The sequence below is a fragment of the Scaptodrosophila lebanonensis genome, unplaced genomic scaffold (genome assembly GCF_003285725.1).
Source record: "Scaptodrosophila lebanonensis strain 11010-0011.00,11010-0021.00 unplaced genomic scaffold, SlebRS2 tig00000024-arrow-pilon, whole genome shotgun sequence".
NCBI lineage: Eukaryota > Metazoa > Arthropoda > Insecta > Diptera > Drosophilidae > Scaptodrosophila > Scaptodrosophila lebanonensis.
In genome coordinates, this window is record NW_022060538.1 from 17,797,572 (window position 1) to 17,813,251 (window position 15,680).

General features: G+C 38.9%; 1 protein-coding gene across 1 annotated transcript; it reads right to left on the minus strand.

The window, feature by feature from the left end:
- Positions 1-4,824: 4,824 nt before the first annotated feature.
- LOC115620325 (protein fork head) lies at positions 4,825-10,099 on the minus strand. The gene is given in 1 exon segment (XM_030513519.1): positions 4,825-10,099. A coding segment is annotated over 1 exon segment (2,130 nt). The 5' UTR covers positions 9,153-10,099; the 3' UTR covers positions 4,825-7,022.
- Between the last annotated feature and the right edge of the window lie 5,581 nt (positions 10,100-15,680).

A 15,680-nucleotide genomic window follows, 5' to 3' on the forward strand; every position in this document is an offset into this window, starting at 1 on the left:
CAAGATGAAGCAATGAATTATCCAACTGAATTTTTAAATTCATTGGAATCGGCTGGTATGCCACCGCATGGCTTAAATCTGAAAGTTGGTTCTGTGATTATATTGTTACGAAATATGAATCCACCAAAACTATGTAATGGCACCAGATTGGGAGTGAAAAAGTTATTGCCAAATTTGATTGAAGCTACGATCTTAGCTGGTAAATCAAAAGGAGAAGTTTTTTTGATACCACGTATCCCTATGATTCCAATTTATATGCCATTTGAGTTCAAACGATTACAATTATCATTTGCGATGTCCATCAACAAGGCCGAAGGGCAAACATTTCACGTCTTTGGTGTACATTTGGAGGAATCATGTTTTTCACATGGCCTACTTTATGTTGGCTGTTCCAGAGTCGGTACCCCAGCCGTTTGTTTATTCATGCTCAAAATGGATAAACAAAACATATTATTTATCCAAATATTTTGTATTAAGTTTAAAAACAGATAGCAATAAAATAAAATATTTTTTGTTTGAATAAATGAATTTGATATTCTAATTAAATTTTTCCATTATTTCACTTTATACGTAGCGAAGCACGTACCGTATTTGAACATTGAAATCACTTAGGAATCCAGGTTTTTCTTCTAAAATGTAGTCGCAATTTTTCAAATTAATTATTTATTAATTTTAGCCTTTCATCAGGTTTTTTCCTTTATCTATCAGATTCAAAGAATTACATAACAATCGTCAAACGTTCAGCACAATAAAAACCACTATCACGATAACGAATTCTTTTTAAAATAATACAAAAATCCAAACAATGTCAATTGAAACATAATATTTTTATATACGCGAAAATAAAGTTAATAATTTGAGTTCTTTAAACAAATGTTAAGCGTCTACTTGTATAAGTTTGTTTGTATTTTGTATATATTTAAGCAATTTAAACAGTGCCAAAACAGCAAGAAAACTCTTTGAAAAATAATAATAAATGTCAAGTATTATACTATGTGTTAGGTTAGATATATTTCATTGACTTTGAAAAAAATACTTCAACTAAATATTGAGGGGTTTTTAAAAAAATGTTTTACTTTGTTTTCAATTTCTAAAGATGTTTTTATTTCATCTTGGAACCCAGAAACTGCCTTTTTGTGTTTAGAAAATCTTTCCCAATTTCTGCCGCATTTGTCGATGCGGCGATCCCCATTCTTTTTTCGATTCTATGGCTCTAGATGTGGATATGGATGCAGCTGCTCTTTTTTGTTTTTCTTGTTTTTTTTCCAATAGATGCTTTTTTTGGTGTCATTTTTTTAAAATACATTTGTATATTTATGAATAAAAAAACTGACAAACAGATGAAAAAGTAACTGGTAAACAAGTGGAATGAGCAGATAAAATCAGAAAACGATGGTTGATCGCTTTGATGATTTGCCAGGATTACTAACGGGACTATTTTGAATATTGCCACAAAATCCACATGTCAATAATTAACTGTTCAGTTTGAAGGAAAACTTTTTACCAAATGAAAAAACAAACCTTTTCCAATTTACTCTGTACATTTTTTGTATGAAATATTTTTCAAAGCGGTCTTCTTTTAATTTCAAACATTTAATTCAACCTCTGTGCATGAATGCAAATAATGTCCATATTATATTGTCTCATTTACTTAGTGAAATAGCTTTTTTTGTGAATTGAAATGTGAAGAAATTTTCCAGTTAGGGCTCAAAATTTGTTAGCCATGTCAATGACAACATAGCTTGGGCAGAACAAAAAATTACTTGTCATTTCATTAAAGCTACTACGTTTTTATATTAAAGTATACATATATAACGATATATGTACTATATGTAGTGCTGCGATTGAGTGGCTTGCTGTCATATGCAAAAATAATTACATATTGATGGTTTGTTCATGCAGCAGCTTGGCATTTATGAATAGATAGCTGGCAAAGTGAGCTCAACAAACTGTCACACAGACAAGCACGTACGCACACACACACACACACACACACACATACACACAAAAAAATACGTACAGATATATATAGAGCCCTACCCCAAATACCCTCGACCAGAACGTCTTCAGAGCGCATGTCTACAACAAACTGTCGACTAGAGTACGGGTGTGGGTATGGGTGCGGGTATGGGTACGGGCATTGGCATGGGTATAAGCCAGAGCCAGGGAACAGACAGACAGCCGAAGGAGAAGAAGAGGAAGCAGAAACGGAAAAGTTGGCATGCGGGCTAACGCCAACCCAGCAAACAAACCAACCCCAAAACACAGATTTCTAAGCCAAGGCGAAAGCAGGGTTGTTTGGCCTCTTGGGTTGTTGTTCGGCTGTTGTTGTTGTTGCTTCTGCCTGTTGGAGCAAAATGAAGAAAATCGAGCAAATGTGCGCCATGACAGTCGCAATGTCAAGTTGCAGTCAGCAAATATGTGCAAGAAAAATCGAAGCGTTTGTCAGTCAGTTCCCCCTGTCCCTTCTTCCTATCTCTCCAAAGAAGAAGGCGCCATTTTCATTTCATTTCTCTAAGGCGAGCAACCAACAACCACCCATCAACCAAACAAAGCCTCGACTTTATAGCACACACTATTTTTTTTAGGGGGTTTAAAGGCTTGATAACAACTATGTCGATTAATATCAATAAAGGAATTTCTTAATAAAATGGTTTTTTTGGGTTTTCACCGAAAATTGTTAAATCACTTTTTTGCTTAAGATTCGCATACACAGGAAAGTATAATACTTAAAAAAATGGAAATACATAATGTAGTCAAGTCATATGAGAGTAAAATTGCTGTAAATTAGTTTTTACTATAGCCTAGCAATAAACATTTATGAAAACATTTCTTTGCTCACTTTAGCAGATATAGAGATACATAAATTTTTCAAAATGTGAATATTAAAAGTATTGAAAATATGAAAAATTATATTTTGTCTGTGAATTAAAAGAAGATTGAGCAGCCAATGCGAGTTTTTTTCGGAAAATCGAATATTACTGATAAATTATTTAGTGTTTGTAGTCTTCTTAAATGCAAGTGTGAGCAAGGAACTTGAAACAAGATAAATCTTTCGATTGTTCTTCTTTTTGCAATATTGGAATCTCTATTTCATGAACATTAACAAAAAACATTTACACATGCGGACAAATAAAGCATTGTACTGCTGACACTGTCTAGTACTTCAAAAAAAAAATAATAATTTACAAATTTACTAATTATATAAATGAGAATAATTGAGAGCAGAGCCTATAAGAAATTTCATGATAACTCTTTTCTACATCTTTCTAAAAATGTCTTAACCATATATACTCTTGATGGCTTTTCACACATATGAAAACACGATTATTTAGTGGAATATTACAGTTGAGGAAGTCCAACAGTTAAATACTCTTTAAAAAAACCGCTTTGGATCAAAGAATAGGAAGAAAAACATACTATATGTTTAGTCACAGTTGAGACGTAAATGGAGTTGATGGAGTATAGTATAGGAATATAGTATACGAAGCTTTCTTGTAATGCAAAATAAATATTTTCAATGAAATTTACCAAATATTATTAAAAAATAAAATAAAGCTACGAAATTCCTGAAAGTGAAAATATAATTTGGATGCTCACTATCGACTGATTAAATGCATTGTCAGTTTTAATTAATTAGGAATTCTTTCTCTACACACACGTTAATTAAAGTCGTTTGGTTGCTTGCTATATTTAAAGTTTGCAAATTTATTGTAAATGAAGGCACATTAATGATGATCTTCTTGAGTGCTTAATTAAAAACACAACAGCTCATCAAACAGGCAGACCTGATCACCAACTGTACCTGAATGTTCAGTAACATTCAGGTAAGTGGGCCGCTTGGTATTTCTAATGCCCCCTGTGATATGTCCAAGCATTTAAGAACTAACATAAGGTAGAACGTAGATTTTTTCTAATGAATCACAAAGATAACTGACTATAGTTGTAGTACGCAATGCCCCTGCGTTGGATCAGTCAGTTAGTCAGTCAGGCAATGCGGCTCGCGTAGGTAAAGGAGAGTTGTTGATGTAGTTGTTTGTACAACTATGCACTCATATACATGCATGCTCGTATACGAGAATACGAGCTTGAAGGTACGGTAGAGATAAGAAACCCAACGTTGGGGTATGGTGTATATATTTAAAGTGCTAGGTGTCATTGGTATAGTATATTAAGAGACAACGGAAAGCAAACAGACAGACCGGAAAGTCTTCACTAGAGTTGTCGTTTTCGTAGTTGTCATCCTATAGGCGATACCGAACAGCTCTCTGGGGCACTCTTGGGTTGGGCTTGGGTCCAGTTGGGTTGGGTAGGGTTGGGTTAGTCGGTGGTTGTTTACCCATTTGTTGTTTCATTGCAATTTATGAGTGCACGTCCGATAATTTTTATCAGAATATAGTGGAAAACTGCACTCTGCATCCACGACGATAAGATAACAATATCTATTGCACTCGACAAGGTACTGGAAACTTTAACACTATCGGTCGTTCTGCGATGTGCATTATTATTGTCCCTGCATTGATAGGCAGCTGTCATGCGCTCAATCAGCCAGGCAGTCAGTCTATCAGTCAATCAGTCAGCCAGTCAACCAGCCAGCTCAATCAATGAAGAAATGCTTGTTGGAGGTCAGTTGTTTAAATCAACAAACGGGCTTCGATAGTCGTCTCTGCCAAACGAAAACAATTTACGGGTATTGTGTTGTATTTTTTTTTACTTTTCTGTATTTCAAACATTAAAATAGTCGGTTTTTTATATTATTTATATTAATATTATTTAATTTTAACTAGCTTTAGATTTTGGATTTTCCTTTTGTTTAACGTACGTTTATTTTCAAATTTGTTTTATTTATTTGTTGTTTTTATTTTTTTGTTTTTGCTTTAGCTGACATTTATCGATTTATGTATATATTACAGTTACATTGCATAAACATTGCGCATACGCAGCGTTTAACAAACTTACAAGACATTTCGCACAGTTGCACAGTTAATTAATCGTAATCGTATTAAACTATTAACTATTGTATTTAATTAATTAGCTTAGCTCAATGTAAAAATGCGTGTTTCATTCATTTTTTCTGTAGCTTTTGGGTGATTTTTGCGCATATTTGCATAATAAAATTAATATTAAAAATTATTGAATAATAATTGCAATTTCTTCGTTCATTGTTTACACGTCTCGTTTAGTTGAATTTCAGCTTTCTTTGTTTTTTCATTTATGCTAATTAAACGTTAAGTGCTATACAATATACTTTTTATGTGGCATAATTTTCATACAATTTGATTAATTCTCAAGTTAGTTAAAAAGGTATTTTGTTTTGCAAGTTTGAAGAAATGTACAGGCCAGGGCGCCTTTTTGATTTATTGAATTTTAATTTTAAATAGCACTATTTTATTTACAATACGCTAAGCCTAATCGAATTCGTACAACAACATAAACACATGTGCTGCAAAGGACATTTGCAAGTAATGTAAAGGAGAAATCAGTTGCGTATAAAAAATAACTTTTAAAATTATCATACAAAATAAACGTCACGTTTTAATGCATGGCCAAATCTTGTTTATCTTTTTTCATTCGTATATTTAATTTGAAGATTCTTGTGTTTGCAGTACTTTTGCTTTTGTTTTATTTTGTTTTTAGTTGGATGTTTTTTGCTTTGTTTTTTGGTTTTTGATCATTTTTGATTCGAATTCGATTGCCTTTGGATAAAGGTTTAAGAAACATTACACATACGCCCGCCCCCTCTTATCCACCGCTTATATAAAGCTGTCTGATTCAAGTCCGTTCAGAGTTGTAAATATTGGTTTAGTTGGTTAGTTCTCTATTTTTTGTATAGTATTCATGTACTATATACTTCTCTGTCCCCAGATTTGATTGTTATTGCTTGTTAGGTAAGTTCTCTTATAATTTGTGTACATATTTAATCTGCTTCAAAATTTTCTCTTTTCGGAAACAAATGGCACGGAATTTTCGGCATAATATGCAAGTTAGCAACAAACAAAAGTATTTTGTTTTGCTATTGTTTTTGTTTTTACTTAACATAATGTACGTTTTTACAACACTTTTTTGCCATTTTGAGCTTACAACTACATCACTTTTTGGATTGCGGCTGAGGCCACATTTAAATCCCTCAACAAAACGACATAAACATAAAACCTAAAGGCCGAAGACTAAACAAGTGCTCGTTGATATTATAAGTACAAATACAAAATACGATTTAAGACGACTTCAAACAAGCAAATAAATTAATAAATTTGTTGCTGATACTTTCAAAAGGCTTGTTGCAAAAGGAAAGTGGTTATTTCTATTTTAATTTACTTTCCATCGAGACAAGTTTATTTTGGTTATCCTTGAAAAATTTTTAAATTGATAACAGATTCAACAAATAAGCACTGCAGTGGACCCCAAAGCAGTACTAGACACTTTAAGGAATCCATCAGAACTGGAAAGAAAGTGAAGTATACCAAAAGGGCCAACAACATTTCTAAATTATACAATACAATTTAAAAATGTACAGGACTTTAAATTGGTTTCTTGAAATAAAATTGTAATTATTTGAATAATTTATTTGATTGCCTGAACTCGTCATAGAAATGAATGAAATAAAAAAGAGAATAAGAAGAGCTAAATATTTACAAATGTAGACGTAGATGTGCTCTAACTATAGACACGTCTGCATTCTTGAGATTAACGCGCCTTGGACACAGTTACTCACTTGGCAAAGGATGCGACCGAGCCAGCGCTAGGTGCTAAAAGGTCGCTCGAGCGACCGCCGGCCATGCGCACAATATCAAAAAACTCAAAGCCGACGGCCGTGGCAAAGACTTCGGCTACGGCTATGGCTACGGCTTAAGAAGACGATGACGACGTTGGTAGTTAAGTCGGCGGTGTGTCTTTTGAAGGCCGAACGCTAATTGGAACACGGGCCGCATTCACTAGGCCCCTCTAGTGGTTCACACAAAGGGCTGCCTTGTGTTCAGTGTTTAGTGGTAACTGCCACCGCCACCGTCTCCGTTGCCGCTACGCTACAGCAAATTCTGGAGAGCCGCCGCACCATTTAAAGTTAGGCTGTGGTTCCAATTGCGATAGGAGGCCGCTGCCGCATATTGCTGATAGTTGTTGTACAACTGTTGCTGTTGCTGATGCGCCTGCTGCAGCTGCTCCTCGTTGAGGTCAGAGGTGATGTTGGAGGAGTCCTCTTGAAGTTCGGGCGATAGCTGACTCTGTAGCAGCTGATGCTGCAGCTTTTGCGTGTAGTTGGCGGCAGCTTTGGAGTAAGCTGCGGCAACCTTGCGTTGATGTTGCAGCTGTGCTGTCTCTTGTTGCTGTTGTTGCTGTTGCTGCTGCTGCTGATGTGAGTTGCTGGTTGTTGTGGCCGATGACGATGCTGATGATGCTGCAGTGGTCGTTGAGGCGGATGTCAGTTGCTGCGCTGCATCTTGCTGTTGTTGCTGCTGCTGTTGCTGTTGCAGATGTTGCTGTTGCAACTGCAACTGTTGCTGCTGCTGTTGTTGCTGATGCTGTTGATGTTGCTGATGTTGTTGATGATGATGGTGGTGGTGGCCAAAGATGCTGCTCGCTGTGGCCGCCGCATTGGTGCGCAGCATCTGGTCCGCTCGCCCTTAAGCCAGTGGATACTGGTGATGTCACAAGCTCGTGGTTCCGGCCGGTGCATGGTAACCAAGACTCTGATAATACGAGTCCTGGCCTAAGGCAGCATGTGAATTGGTGAGTGGACTGAGCGCATTATAGCCAGCATATTGGCTCATATCGTACATCTTGATGTCCGCCTTGGACTCTGTGGGCAGCAGGCGATTGATCGAGAACGGATGGCTGGAGGGCGTATATCCGGAGGGTTCCTGTTTCAGTGGATGCATCGACGAGTGATAGTCGCTAATTAACGAGGGGTGACAGCGATTAGCCATCATGGCGGACAGCTCCTCCTGCTGCAGCTGGTGGTGGTGCTGATGGTGATGCGTGGGCACATGTTGTGGCTGCTGACCCAGACACAGTTCGGCATTCGCATGCAACATGGCCAGGGCCTCAGCATCCTTGCTGTGGGCTGCACTCAACACATTTACGCCACTCAGCGCGCCCCCACTTGCATCCTTGTGATGCTGATGATGATCCAGACGACTGTGATGGTGATGGTGCATATGATGTGAGTCCTCGTGATCCTTCTTGCCCGGACTGGTGGCCTCCAGGCTGCTGTGCGAGGGACTCTTGTGCAGCTGACGAATGGCCTCCTTCTTCTCGTCCTTGAAGCGCTTCTGGCGACGCAAATAGCAACCGTTCTCAAACATATTGCCGGAGTCGGGATGCAGCGTCCAAAAGGACCCTTTGCCTGGCTTGTCCGGAGTACGTGGTATTTTAACGAAGCAATCGTTGAACGATAGCGAATGGCGTATGGAGTTTTGCCAGCGTTGCTGATTTTGTCGATAGAAGGGAAACAGATCCATTATGAACTGATATATCTCCGAGAGCGTGAGCATGCGCGTCGGATTATTCTGTATGGCCATTGTGATCAACGAGATGTACGAATATGGGGGCTTGGCATGCGTATAGCTGCGTCTGTATGTTGTCGGTTTGTCCACACGGGGTCGTCCCATTGAATTCGGGGATTCAGGGCCACAGTCTGGACGGCCTGAGGGCATACTACCATAGGCGGGTAATCCGGCTGCCGACATGCACGCTGTCATGCCAATACCACCACCCATGTTACCCAACGGAGACCCCATCGATGCATAGCTCATCGAGCCGGGCGTCATACAGTTTCCTCCCATGGAATTCATTGCCGCTGCTGCACCCATACTGCCGCTCATGCTGGCCACTGCGGCGGCAGAGTCCAGAACGCTGGAGCCGAAAGTCGCAGCTGCTTGTGGAGAGACGGAGGACATGCCACCCACCGGTATACCCATGCTATTCATTGTGTATGCGGAGCGGGCAAGCGGGCTCATGCTGCCGCCATTTGAGGTGGGATTTGGATTGGCGCTGCTGCTGTTTCCGGCACCACTAGCTCCACCGCCGCCATTACCACCACCCCCGCCGCCTCCACCACCACCCGGTGGTTGACTGCCAGCACTACTGGGGCCGCCACCGGCGCTGGTCATACTGACCGGTGCACCACTTGGCGGCTCCGAATAGAGCTTCTGCATGATATCAATCGTCGTCTGGTGGGGTGAACCCTTCAGGAAACTGTTCAATAGTTGCGCCGTTATGTTGCCGGCTTTGCTTTGCGCTCTGGTTCACAGGGGAAAATTTATTTCAAAAAGTTCGCGTCTAAGTGGCGCGAATTTGGGAAAAAATAAAAATGTTGCAGCTACCCGTTTCTTGTTCCCCCTAACTCTTGTGTTTTATGTTCACTTTAGTTAACTGCGTTTACAAATTGCAACACTTGTATTCATTTAATTTTTGATTTCAATTTAATGTTTACACTTTTGGCCATTTGCCAATTTCATTTCATTCATTGCACTCTTTCGTCACTTTTGTTGCTTTTGCTTGTTGAATGGATTTGAATTTATTTGGCTTTAATATTTTGTATTTTTTGTTTTGTTTTTTTTTTTCTTCGCTCTTTTATGTTTGTTCAACTTGCACTTGAGTTGTCGTTGTAGTTGTTGCTGTTGCTGTTGGTGGTGATGTTGCTGCTGGTGTTGTCATCAATCTAAACACTCTGATTAATTTATTTGTTCTCAAACGCCGTCGTTGATACTTTGTGCAAATTTGGCAATAAAATAAACGTGGCAAATATGATTCTATTTTGGAATTTCTGGGGCCGCTGCTCACGCACACGAACCGCCGCACGAACCGACGCACGAACGAGAATGCCCGGCGAGGCAAAACGTTCCGTGATAGAAGCGTTTACAGGCGTTAGTAAAACCGAGACACGGACAGCTACGCTTCACGTTGAGGCTGCTTCTTTTTGCTGAGCTGCTGTCGCTGTCGCCGCTGTCAAATGTTGTAGTTGCTGTTGCAGTTGTTTTTGCTGCTGATGATGTTGTTGTTGTTGTCGTGGATGGCTGTAGGTGGCCTACAAAATTACTAGACAATTGTGGAACTCTACGCTGAGGCTGTATGCTGCTGGTCCGCTTCGAGTACTCTTTGGCTTGAGCTCTTGAATGTGACTGTTTGCAGAGGGGAACGCTTGCCTACTATTTGGCTTGCGCTTGCTGCCAACAAATATTGTTCGAGCCGCGCTCAAGTGCGGCGCAGTCGCTGCCCGCCGCAGCAGCAGCAACAGCAGAGCCAGCAAGAAAACCACCGCTCGCTTCACACTCTACGCTCTCTGCCATCAGGCCTATTGCTATCTGTCTCACACACACAGGCAGCAACAGCGATACAACAAACTGAGACACACATTTTTAACCACCACCTTCTACCAATGACAGCGTACCTCTCTCTTACGTACACACACATGTCGAGCTACCACCAGGCGCAAGCGCATTGGCTGAGCCGCAGCATAATCACTGTTATTGCTGTTTAACAGAGCTCTTGCATCAACAGAGCGTACAGTTGCTTTGGTTGCCATTGACGACGACTACGACGACGGCGTCGATGGGCGGAGCTAAAACAGAAGTAGAGCTGAGAAACGCCCTCGCCCTGCGAGTGACGTGCTATATTTAATATGTGTGTGTATGTGTCGTGTTGTGTGTGCGGAGCACAGCTGCGCCGAGACACTCACACTAATACAAATGCATGCCGCTTTTTTGATTGAGACCGACGCCATATTACAAGTAACGATTTTCTCTAATGCGATCAATAATCGCCAGCACAGGCTTTTTGTTTCGGGGGAGCACTGGGGTGTGTCTGTATCTGTGTCTGTGTGGCCACCCTTGCTCCAACCTTCCCCTGCTAGTATATTCCCTTCTTCTCAGTATCAACGACAGCGTAGCCGGCATTCAATTTTTTGGTACGAAACTCAACTCAACATCATCGTCAGCTGCAGCTTCAAGCTAAGCGTCGCTATCGCTGTCGTCTTCGTCGTCTTCATCGTCGTTGTTGTAGGCGTCGTTTAGGCCGATAACAAAAAGAATGATACCGCCAAACCGAACTAAAGAAGACATTATTAATTTTTTTTAAAGCTCGTCTCACATACACACTCGCATACAGTGGCGCGTCTGTCTTCGTTTCATGTTGTTTTTTGGCGCGCTGCGCCTTCTGTCAGTTTTTCATTCTCGCACACTCACACACACACACACACAAACACACTCGAACACTTTTGGCATGCACATTTGAGGTTAAGGTACGCCAATGTCACATTCATTCACATTCGCCGCCGACATCGCCGGCTGAACGCCAGAGCGAAAACGCTTGGCACGCGGCGCGCAACATTCGCAATAGGAAATTGTAAAACCACAAGCAAAGCGGATACACACAATCAATATTCAGCTACATAAGTACATACACACATATACATACATATGTGTGTACATATGTATATGGATGGGCATGGAGACAGCCACACAGACGGGGAGCATCATCTTAGCTGCAATGGTAACCAATTTTTTCGGCAAGTCATTGCAAAAGTGACCCAGTTTCTGGCCAAGTGAATCTACCTGGACGTCTGCAGTTCATTGATGCAATCTGCACGCGCGCTACTTCCTCGTAATATTTAGACAGAGGTTCACAGGCGACGCTCATAACAATGATGAAGGCGACGGCGACGGCGGCCTGCAGACCAACGACCAGCGGCACTCGCCACTTTTATGGCCACGGATTAAGCACATTTTAATTTGGGCTGTAAACAAAAATGCAGGCATTTCCGAGCATTTTCTTGACGCCTTTTCCGTCATTGTGCGTGTGCATATTAACCCTTTCGCAGTTTTCATTTGCATATCTTGGCATCCGACCTGATGGGATGCGTGCGTTTGGTTCTCTGTGTGTGTATATGAAAGAGAGAGGGAGAGAGAAGTTTTCTGTCCTCATCAGTATCATCATCATGGCCATAACATTATATGAGCTGCAATACTGTTTTAGTGCTCGTGTGCTCATTTCTCAATGAAAATCTTTGATTCAATTACGTTTTACCTGAAATGGAAGTGGAAATGTGCGTAAATTCCTTTGGATAATCTTTGTGCACGCTTGGATGATCTGTTGCGAACATTTTAAAGCCTACAATTGGGCGTTGCTCTTTCCTATAACTTGTTCGTTCAGGCATTTGGCCATAGCGGGTGTGTGTCGAAAAATTATACTTTTTATCAGTTTCCGATTTAGCATTATTTCATAATACCATAGGTAATTGAGCCAATGAGGAATTTAACAAATTTCAGTATTTGCGTCTACATATATGTCTCTTCTGATTAAATCCTCGCACGGCTTCAAAGATATCGTGATGAAACCTAACATCGAGGCATCTTTTTGATGGCCCCAGATAATATATTGAGGTCGGCCATGTCAGTTCACTTTATAATACCACTGTCAAACAAAAGATACGTTTTTAAAGAGTTTTTGTATGAGCAGTGCGGCTTAGTTTTTTGTGCCAAAGTGAAGCTTTTGCGCAGGCAAGGCTCGTTTTAAATGATATTTTTCCATTATTTTCATAAGGCTTTTTTTATATATTTATTATTTTGCATTTATTACACAGTATTCGTTTAAAAGAACATTTAATTTATAATAGCCAATTTCATGTAATATTTCACTCCATCGATGCACTTTTACTTATATTATATAGTATACTCATATAAGGACGACTAATATTTTGCTATTTAAGTGCCCCTGTGTGTCTTTTTGGCGCCCAAGCTCTGACAGCTCACAGTAGCTGCTGCAAAAGATGATAAACTCTTTCAAATGGCAGCAAAATATTTCTGTAAATAGTTCGACTTGTGTGCTTCACTCACAACTCACTTTTCGCTGTGTTCTCGCTGTCATTTCAAAGAGAATTAATGTCAGCATAATCTAATAAATAATTGAAGAGCGCAAATATTTTGGTTTAATTGTTTATGTGCTCAGTCAGTCAAATCAACGTGCCACTGGCTCATCTATTTATATACTCGTATATACACGTATGTACATATATCTATATCTTTCATGCATATTGTAAATGAAATTTACGCGCTCTTGTGTGCACTTCTAATATGTGCTTAAATATTTTCATTCCACAAAGCAATTCAAGTGCCAGTTCCAGTTCCAGTGGCTCATTAATGTTTGTTAGGGGGACTTCGGGCATCGGCCGGTTCGTTTTGTTTGGCATTTGCGTGACGTAAAACAAATAGTAAAAGCCCAAAAGTGTACACTGTACAGCACATGCATGTGTATTTATTTACCTTTAGTCATTTATCTATTTATTTATTTGCTTTAAAAAGCGTGGCGCCGCTCTTTCGTTTAAGCCCTGATCCAAACTTTTTTAATTAGTTTCAATTGAAACTTTGATGATTGTTTTTTGTTTTTATTCGACTGTTTGTTGTTGTTGTGCGCTACTCAGTGTTAGATCTACATTTTTTTCATAAAATATTTGCATTACTTATTTTTGGTGTATATGTATGTGTGTGTAAGTTCCTTTTGTTTATATTACTTTAAAATGGTTCGCTTTTTGTTTGTTTTAAGCATTTTGTGACGCATGCGCCGTGTGGCCGTGACTTTACAAAAATCTGTCTACATATACACGTGCCTCTTTTAAATATAAATACATACATATGTATGTATTGAAATATTTGACCAACTTTTCACAGATAGATGACGTCGCTTTCTGTGCAAGTGTGTGTGCGTGCGTGTCTCTATGGGTGTGTGTGTGTGTGTCTGGGTCTCTGTGTGAGTATAATATAATATTTATTTTTATTGTTATTATTTGTTATTGTTGATTTATTTGTTTGTACAATATTTTCACACAAATTAAAATACTTTGGCAACTGGTTGGCATACAACAAAATGTTGTTGGTTGGTCGCTTCGTGGTTAATGGTTGTTGTGGTTGCTGCTATTGTTGCTGCTTTTGTTGTTGCTGTTGTTGTTGCTGTTGTTGTTGCTGTTGTTGTTGTTGCGGCCACTTAAAAAGCACCAACGCACTTTTTTGGCTTAACCCAATTATCGACACTCATTAGTGATTATTTAATTATTTGGCAAATTTCATAAAGAAGCAAGTGGAAAACGCAACTCGGCTCTCTAATATGGCGTGCAAACAAATCGTTTCGTTAGCTATTCAATATATTTATGCATATAGTATACCCATACATACCTTATTTATTTAACATTAAAGTCGTTGGATGCACGCGCCTCAAACTTGTGAAAATAAATTATACATACACAGAAAGACGAACAAATGAGCGTATAATGCGAAAGAGGCACAAAAACGAGAAATCCGTCACTTTATTTATAATATTAGCCAGCGGGTAGGACTAGAAACCCATCAGATACATTATACTAATCCCCTACCGAAGTGAGGGAGTGGAGGAAAGAAGTTGCGAATGCACGTCCAACGATGTGTAATAAATCGAAGTGCTAAATATTATCAAGAGCAGAAAGAAAGTATTTGATTATGGAGTAATTTTTATAGCCTGTACCCAAAGGGTGAAAGGCTATACTAGTTTTGTGCGAATGTATGTAACACACAGAAGGAGGCGTGGCAGACCCCACAAAGTATCTATATTCTGGATCAGGGTGACAAGCCGAGTCGATTTAGCCATGTCCGCCTGTCCGTCCGTCCGTCTGTATGAGCGCAAGGATCTCAGAAGGTACAAGAGCTAGAATTACCAAACTTGGTATCCAGGTTCCCCTAAGCCCTAGGCAGGTCAAGTTTTTTTTTATTCTGATACATAAAACGTTTTCTTAATTAATTTAATTTTTTTTAAACAACTTAATTTTTTTTAATATTTTTTTTTTTAATTTTCCTTTTTTGTGGAGAGTACAGGCTATTTTACTGTCGGGCTTGCTCGACTGTAGCGTTCTATCTTGTTTTCTTTTACATAGATGAATGAAAATCAATTTGATTTTTATTTTAACCACATTCAATGTGTGGAAAATCCACTTCAAATATGGCTTGCATAAAACCAGCCCCAAAACAAAGAAAACTTATATGGGTGAGATCTTTAGTCATAGTTTTTTAAGCTACAGTAAAGTTTACTTTCATTTAACAAACCAGACTCGTAGTTTCCATAATTTATTTGCTTGAGCTAAACTAAAAACTTATTACTTTGATAAAACATTAACCATTTTGCCGTTTTACTGTTAAACGATTTCCTAAGAAACACCACTGATAGATATTTTTCTTAACATCATTCATATATTAATTGAAAATACCAAAAAGCCGTGAATTGAATGAAATATATGTATGTACATAGTAAAGGTACATATGTACATTTATATGATGCCCAGTTGTGCAAAAGTTTGATCAAAAATGGTTGTCAATTGTATAATAATTGTAAATTAATAAAATACTTTTTTTTTAATATACTACTGGATAGTTCCTGAAATTATTAAATTGCGAAAGACGATAATGGGTATAAAAAAGGTTGTCCTGGCTAATTCGTGTTCAGCGTACAGCACACACGGTAAGCGCTGAGAAGTGGTTTTCAAAAATTCGATATTGATAATGGAGAAAAGGGCTATCATAATTCAAACATCTTCATCATCATAACAAACTTTTATTAACTAAAAATAAAAAATAACACACGTTCCATGTTTCAATTTGCAGTAGAATTAACTATCCTTTTATTATGAATAAAAACTAAAGCAATAATTGGTAAACAAATAATTT